At 31.0% G+C, this 8,693-nt stretch overlaps 1 protein-coding gene across 3 annotated transcripts in view; it reads left to right on the forward strand.

Annotated features, from left to right (window-relative positions):
• The first annotated feature begins 1,127 nt into the window (after nucleotides 1-1,127).
• The window catches only part of LOC106472884 (flap endonuclease GEN homolog 1-like), an 18,296-nt gene continuing 10,730 nt past the window's right edge, over nucleotides 1,128-8,693 (forward strand). Inside the window, exons 1-2 of one of the 3 annotated variants that reach the window (XM_022401429.1) lie at nucleotides 1,128-1,200; nucleotides 8,136-8,303. In XM_022401429.1, coding sequence (XP_022257137.1) covers nucleotides 8,146-8,303 — 158 coding nt within the window. In that variant the 5' untranslated portion in view covers nucleotides 1,128-1,200; nucleotides 8,136-8,145. Of the gene's footprint in view, nucleotides 1,213-1,381; nucleotides 2,442-8,135; nucleotides 8,304-8,693 lie in introns of those variants that run through there. The other 2 variants (XM_022401430.1, XM_013933555.2) reach the window with 2 other exon arrangements.

Below are 8,693 nucleotides of genomic sequence, written 5' to 3' on the forward strand. Positions count from 1 at the left end.
TCTGGTATATATAAGAGGGTGACAACGTGACGCGAATAATGTGTGTGTAGACAGTGAGTAATTGATCTGCAGTCAGAGAAAGACGTATTGTTGAAGTTAACGTTTGTTCGTTATAGTGTTTGTTATAGCGCGACTGTTGAAGTTGAGTGTATGGTAAAGTTGTATTCGGAAAGAATAAACCAGTTTTATTAAATAAAGACTTGTGTCACTAAAGTTTCGTCGGAACGAATTTACGGGAAATCAATTAACAAACGGAGACGTAACAATAACTACTCGGCATGTAGATAGTACAGTACTTCACTATAATAAAACATAAATATTTATGCTAATTTATGTCTAGCTCCCCATGCAGTGTTACAACAGAATGATGATTTGTTGACTTTTCATTGGATATGTTACGACAGAGGAAGTCACGCGACGCTGGGAGCATGCGCACTGGAGTTTCTAGAAGGATCATGACTTATCGGGAACCTCGCGAATGTTCCAGTGTTTGCTAGACGCCCTCTTTTTTAGTATATAAACCTGGCGAGTAAAACCAGCGCGATAGATATGCAAATAGATTGAAGATAGATCGGAATTATATAGATAATTGAGTCAAGCGAACAGTAGGCACCGTAAATAAAGTGTGTGAAGCGCTGTGAATTATAGCGTGTATTTATAAAAGTAGTTAAGTTAAAGTGACTGTGGAAATTCTGTGTATTATTAAAATTTGTATCAAGAAATAATAATCAAGACAGGACTTGTATCGCTGAAGTTCTTAGGAAAGAATTTCTACCGGAAATTAATAAACAAGCAGATATGTAACAGATGTTTGTAGATCTTATGTGAACAGCCATGTAATTGTTTAAGCAATATAGTATATTCTATGAAAAATTGCTTTTATAGATTTTCTAGAGGGGGAATGCCTTCAGATCCCCGTAACATTAGCTTGCTGATTGTGCTTCACACAATATATGTTGACTTTTAATCTCACAAATTAGAACCCCACTTTCAAATATTCTGCGTATACGCCTAGAAACCTGACCCTCCCAGGTCGCGCACAACGACCGAATACCTATTCAGAATTTCAAACAGATATTTAGTCTGACTATTTTATACGCATGCGCATTATGATCAAAGTTGTAGGGCTTTACAGTACAGTTATATAGATAAACAATTTTTTTCTGTATGAGGACAACCGAAACAGAGATTTTTTAACACGTGAGAATATATGTAATAATAAATGAATATATTTAACATGTATAATCAGCTTATTTATTCATAGTTTGAAAATTTTCATTGAAAAGTGCTTCGAGTTTGGCGTTGAGAGACCAAATAATTGAAAATTTTCAAATTCAAGTTTTTTTTTTATCTAGAACTAGTAGTACTACCTACTGTAGAGTGTAGTACTAGTAGTAGATACTACTAGTACTATTATTAGTAATAATAAAAGTAATACCAATAGCATTAAATGATTAATGTTAAATAGGCTTAGGCCAATTTGTTACGTAATTTAAGAGAACATGTCATGGGGTTGAATTTAACTTTATAATTTATTTGTCTACGATCTAAATTAAAATATACTTGCTCTAAATTAGCATAAATGTGAGATTAAACGTACTAGCTTCTCCAACAATATATTTGTTTCTTAAATTTGGTGAAAATTTGTTACCACATCAGTTACAGGAATTATATAATAAATTTACTTATAAAAAACATTTTTAAGTTTATTTGAGTGAACACAAGTAGTGTTATTTTTAAATAACCGGAATAATTCAACATAATTGTACTACCAAGTTGAATTTATTTTTTATATTTGTTATCTCAAGTGTTCAAATTAAAAAGCATTCATTAATTTATTTTTGAGGTGTTGGACTTTTTCAGTCTAATTAGTTATTAAGTTTATTAATGATTAAGTAACAGCTAAAACCTTTTGTGAAAGTGTTATGTAAATTGTAATATGCAACAGTGACATATATTTAAACTAAAGAAAGGAACCAGTTTTATTATTTGAAAATTTCCAAAAGAAATATGAAAAAATGAATATCTGTATACCTATAAAAGATTAATTTAAGTGCTATTATAAGATTTAGATACAGATTTATATTAAGAATAGGGATTTTACAGAAAAAAAATCAAATTTCAGAATCAGTAATGAATGCACATAACTAAAAGTATAAGGCACAGAAAGTGTGTGGGATAAGTTGGGTCATTGGACAGAGAAGTAGCTGGATGGAAGAAAGCAGAGGGGTGTTATAAGTGGAGTTCAGTCAAACTGGACTAATGTCACAAATGGGGTACGTCGGGACTCAGTGTTAGGACCTTTGCTCTTTTTGATTTACATCAATGACATAGATGAAGGAATGGTCAAGAAGTTACTTAAATTTGCTGATATTGAGGACTTTGATGTTGCTGATTATGTGGAGGATGCTGTTGGTTTAAAAACGATTTATATTATTTGGGTGAGTTTGGAGAATAAGTGGTAAATGGTCTTTAATTATAATAAATGCTAGTTTATGCATATCATTTGTCATAATTTGAATTATAAGTATAATTCTGATGAGAATAACCTTAACAGTATTACTGAAGAAAAGGATCTTGATGTTCTGGGTGACCAATAAGCCATACAAGTAGCATGCTGTTGCCAGTGGCAGAGCAAATACAATTTTAAGTTGTATATATATATATATAAAAAGTATTGAATACAAATATTGAGAGATTATAATTTCATTGTTTAGATCACTGGTTAGGCAACATTTAGAGCAGTGTTTCTCAAATATTTCAGCCTCGCGTATCACTTTATGTTTACTTTTTAAAAATAAACCCAGGCCTAATTTAAAAAAAAAAAGATAAGAAAACCTAGTAACAAAAATTCATATTTTTAACACCTACTCAATGCGAAGAATGCAATTGTTTTTTCTGGCACGATTGAAGAATATGTGGTACCATGTTTTTTATTTTAAGTGAAGAAAATTCTGGTGAGTCTATTAGTGAGGAGTAGTATGTGGAAAACTTGGATTGGGCTTATTACAAATTTTATGATTTTTTTTTATATGAATTGTGTTGTGTGCCACTGACATTACCTCCGTGTACCACCAGTGGTACACTTACCACAGTTTGAGCATCCGTGATTTAGAGTATTTTGTTCATTCTTGGGCTCCTTACCTCAGAAAGAACATTGAATTGCTGGAAAAGATTCAGAGAAAGGCTACTAGAATGATAAAAAGGATGGTAAGGTTGTCATATGAGGACAGGTTTAGATACTTGAAATTGTTTTCTCTTGAAAAAGGAAGAGTTGGAGAGGATCTTATTGAGGTGTTTAAAATGATTAAGGGAATTGATATGGTTGATGCATCATTATTTTCATTACTTGATAGAATGGTAGAACTAGGAGACACATATATAAGTTTTGGCATAGTAGAAGTCATCTTTATCCAAGACGGTTTTATTTTTTTGACAGAGTGGTTGGCCTTTGGAATGGGTTGTTTGAGATGTTGAGGAATCAGCAAAGTTTAAGGAGTGTAAGAGAAGACTTGATAAATATTTTAAGGAGAGTAAGAGAAAGCTTTTAAATATTTTTAAGGAGTATAACTGAAAGCTTGATAATTATTTTAAGGAGTGTAAGAGAAGGCTCAATAAATATTTAAGGAGTGTAAGGGAAGGAGTGATAAATATTTAAGGAGTGTAAGGGAAGGTGTGATAAATATTTAAGGAGTGTAAGGGAAGGCGTGATAAATATTTAAGGATGTAAGGAAGGCGTGATAAATATTTAAGGAGTGTAAGGGAAGGCTTGATAAATATTTTAAGGTGTGTAATGGAAGGCTTGATAAAGATTTAAGGAGTGTAAAGGAAGGCTCGATAAATATTTTAAGGAGTGTAAGGGAAGGCGTGATAAATATTTTTAAGGAGTGTAAGGGAAGGCGTGATAAATATTTTAAGGAGTGTAAGTGAAAGCTTGATAAAGATTTAAGGAGTGTAAGGGAAGGCTTGATAAATATTTTTAAGGAGTGTAAGGGAAGGCTTGATAAATATTAAAGGAGTGTAAGGGAATGCTTGATAAATATTTTAAGAAGTGTAAGAGAAAGCTTTTTAAATATTTTTAAGAAGTGTAAGAGAAAGCTTGATAAATATTTTAAAGGAGTGTTAGGGAAGACTTGATAAATATTTTAAAGGAGTGTAATGAAAGGCTTCATAATTATTTTTAAAGAGTGTAATAGAAGGCTCGATAAACATTTTTAAAGAGTGTAAGGGAAGGCTCAATAAACATTTTTAAAGAGTGTAAGGGAAGGCTCAATAAACATTTTTAAAGAGTGTAAGGGAAGGCTCAATAAACATTTTTAAAGAGTGTAAGGGAAGGCTCTATAAATATTTTTAAGGAGTGTAATGGAAGGCTTCATAAATATTTGAGTGATAAGGGTTACTTTTCAGTGTTTTATTTTTAAGTTTAGTGGATTACAAAGACTAGATGGACCAACAGGGTCCTTGTTGTTCTTAAATTTTATGTTTATATCACTTAAATTGTGGCTCTAGTCAATTAGAAAATAATGATTAAGTGAATCCTGTTCTAGTCCACTTAACATAATATTTTGGGACAACATGGGACCTATTGGTCCATCTCGGATGTTCCATCCTCTAAATTAAATTAAAATAATTGAAAATATAATATTAAAGCCAGCCCTTATCATTCATATACTTATCAAACTTTTTTCTTAAACTCACTTAAATTTACTGCCTCTACAACATCTGAAGGTAACCCATTCCAAAGGCCAACCATCCTGTTAGAAAAATGAAACTGTCTTAGCTGAAGATGACTCCTATCTTGCCAAACTTTATATTTGTGTCCCCTAATCCTACTATTCTCACTATTAAATATAAAAAAGATGATACATCAACACTATCAGTTCCCTTTACAATCTTAAACACCTCAGTCAGATCCCCCTAACTCTTCTTTTTTCAAGAGAATCAATTTGAGAGATTTCAGCCTCTCCTCGTATGATAACCCCTCCATCCCAGGAAACATTCTATTAACACTTATCTGAATCATTTCCAACAATTCAATGTATTTCCTATAATTATTTGGACAATTTTTATTACCTTCTTTGAAAAGAGAAGTTACATTAGCTAACTTCCAATCCTTTAGTACCTGCCCACTATTCATGGACTGACAAAAAATAATAGTAAGTGGCTCTCATATCCAGTCTTTAACCCAAGGGGAAATATTATCAGGCCCAGGAGTCTTATTATTTGTTAAACTTCCCAATTTTTTTTTAACCAGCTCAGAATTAATGTAGTCCTCTTGATCTCATTTCCATTTATCAACTGATCAAGATGTGGAATACTACTTAAATCTTCATTAGTAAAAACTGATGAAAAAGCAAAATTTAATAACCCAGCCATCTGATAATCATCAGATATTAGCCTTCCTTTATCATCCGTCAAGTGTCCTACCTCCAACCTAACATATTGTCTAAGCCTAAAGTACCGTTACACATACAAAGCCTATTTTAATGATGTAGTGATTTACACCACTAAACTCTTAAGTTAAAACTTTGACTGTCTTACTTTTATTTACCAGTCTTACTATATCTAGTTGCTATTGTGTTATTTAACTCAAATTACTACAAATTATAATAATATTAAATAACTTCAGAAATCTATAAGAGCTTAACTTTTAATGACCTCCATCTTCAGTCATGCCCCATATCTTCATCATTTAAAAATAAATTTGAATTCTTAAGTATTTCTATTAATTGTTACATTTTGTTCATATTTATTATTAGAATATTTAAACAATTTGACATTTTCCCATCTAACACTGTGTGTTCACCATATTTTTAGCTAAAGCTGGTTAATTAATGTTTTGTTTTTCTAAAGTTAAATTATGTTCATTAAATGTGAATTTTAAAATTTTACATCTATTGCCAATATACATTAGGCCACAATTATGAAAGGTTTTATAAATATCACACTTACCTGTTTTTAAGACTAGCAGTAAAATGAATGAGTTTGACTCAAGGTGAAAACATTACATGGCAGTTAATATATTCCTAAAAACATAACCTATGTATGGGGAAATTGTTTGAACATATGACAGACATATATTCTCTCAACCCTAGTAACTATGCATAGTACATTGTGAAATTTGTTAACTATTTATCATTCCATGGAAGGTTTTTTTTACATTACTGTAGCAAGGCTTTGACCATGACAAACCAAGCGTGAAGTACTTAAATGCAGCATGAGACATCTGGTGTATATATACAGGTGTCTAACATGCCTAAATAAATGGGTGTAGATGGGTGAAAACTTATAATTTCTATCAATAATATTGTTATTAAATCCTCTATCAATGGCAACATTTCTCAATAAATTGAATTTTGATATGAACTCTTCTTTATATGAACAAATATTTCAAGGTCTATATATATATATATATATGGTGAAAGCTGACTTTTGATATAACTTATAAAGAGGGGTATCCTGGCCCATTCTGTAGTTGTTTACATATTACTGTTGTTTAAGGCAAGGCTAGAATAACATCTTATCCCCAAATGAGATAAATCTAGGATTATTATCATTAATTACTTTCATAGTGGTGATGTCACAGATCATGAAGATTCTACTAATCATGATAAAGTAACCAACACAAGGACATAAACTGTGTAGTATCTAAACAGCTTTACCAAACTAAGGTTTCATCTTGAATGTGTTGATTTTCAAGATATCTCTCTTAAATCCATTTTACTTACTATTCAGTAGTATTTGAAGTCAAAACATCAGTAACTGTACTTAAAAAAATAAGATAAAATATTATTTTTAATTTTTTTTGCCATAAAAAATCCCTTTAGATATTCATTTTAATCATTTCTAGTTTATTATTATAAGGTTTTTCATGTGATTATCCAATAAGGAAGTTTCATTACCAAATTATTTTCTTGTGTGGTGACAGTGCTTTTTTAAAAATAACATGGATGTAATCATCATCATTCCTAAAACAACAACTTATAGGATTTTCAGTTCCTGGATGAAGGTTAAAAATTGCTGGAGTGTAACTAATAGCTCTCAGTGTAATGGTTCTCTGTAGTCTTTCATCTATACATTTGACTTACTGGTTTAATAGTGTACATTTTACTGCTCTTCCATTATATAAGAGATTAAATGGATTTTTAGTTTTATTCATTATCAAGAATGAAAGTTATATTCTTTATAAGAATGAAGTTTTATAAATTTTCCATTTCTATAAATATCTCATTGATAATTTTATAGTCTGTTTCTTGGTAGTGATGCTTAAACATTAGTGTAACTTGAGAAATTAACTTGTATAATTGGAAGTGATGTTTGAACATTAGTGTAACTCTTGAGAAATCAACTTGTATACTTGGTAGTGATGCTTAACATTAGTGTAACTCTTGAGAAATCAACTTGTATACTTGGAAGTGATGTTTGAACATTAGTGTAACTCTTGAGAAATCAACTTGTATACTTGGAAGTGATGCTTAAACATTAGTGTAACTCTTGAGAAATCAACTTGTATACTTGGAAGTAATGCTTAAACATTAGCGTAACTCTTGAAAAATCAACTTGTAATGCTTCCACATTAGTGTTTTTGTACATTGTGTTTCTGACAAGTCCAGGTTTGACATCATTTGTATTTAAACAGACAGTATCCAATCCAGTAGAAACTTTTATAAACTTTTCCCTGTCAGTTACGTCTCTATAGCAACAACTTTCCTTAATTTATATACTTTTTATTAATTCATGTGGTGCAACATCTCTTTTTACTGTTTTATGTTAACTCCTTTCTGAGAAACAAGTTTCAAAGTGAAGATACATACACATACCTTGTAACATTATTAATTCAGAAGTTTGTTTTCATAAGGAAAATAAGTTATACCAAACAAATTCCAGTATAATGATGCTTGAAGACGGCTTGAATGGGTAATGAAGAAAAACTTTAAGATAAGTTTAACATAACAGCAAATGTACAATGTTTCGACAAGGTTTTGTCATCATCAGGTACAAGCATTATTAGTTTCAAAGTGGGTTCCTCGTCTTTGAATTTAAATTCCAATATAATGTGATTGAAAGTTATTTATTAACTACAAATGAGTGAGGAAATAATGTTATATTTTTTGTAAGCTACAATATCTTTGCAGAGCTGAAACAATGGGGGTCAACCAGCTATGGAGTGTTTTGAGTCCTGCATGTGAACCCTGTCCATTAACAAGTTTACAGGGCAAGACCTTGGCTGTTGATCTGAGTGGCTGGGTTTGTGCTAGCCAGAATCACACCTCTTTGGAATTTGTGAAAAACCCACATCTTAGGTACAACTTTAATCTAAAATCTATTACTAACTTGCTTCAATACTAGCTATATGTTTCTTGTGAAACCTGGCTATTGTTTCTTTACTTCTAGCTGTAACTTTAATTTAAAATCTGTTGCTTACTTGTTCCAGTACTAGCTATATATCTGTTGTGAAACCTGGCTTTTCTTTCTTTACTTCTAGATGTAAATTTAATCTAAAATCTGGTTCTTACTTGCTTCAGTACTAGCTATATGTATTTGTCTGTGTGTGTGTGTGTGTGTGTGTATATATATATATATATACTTGTGTGCATGTGGGTTTTATGAAATCTTGTTCCTACTTTCAATTTAAATATGAAATCTGGTTCTTGCTTGGCTTAATATCAGCTTTATATGTAGTGTTAAAAATG

Source organism: Limulus polyphemus, unplaced genomic scaffold (genome assembly GCF_000517525.1).
Source record: "Limulus polyphemus unplaced genomic scaffold, Limulus_polyphemus-2.1.2 Scaffold5704, whole genome shotgun sequence".
Lineage (NCBI taxonomy): Eukaryota > Metazoa > Arthropoda > Merostomata > Xiphosura > Limulidae > Limulus > Limulus polyphemus.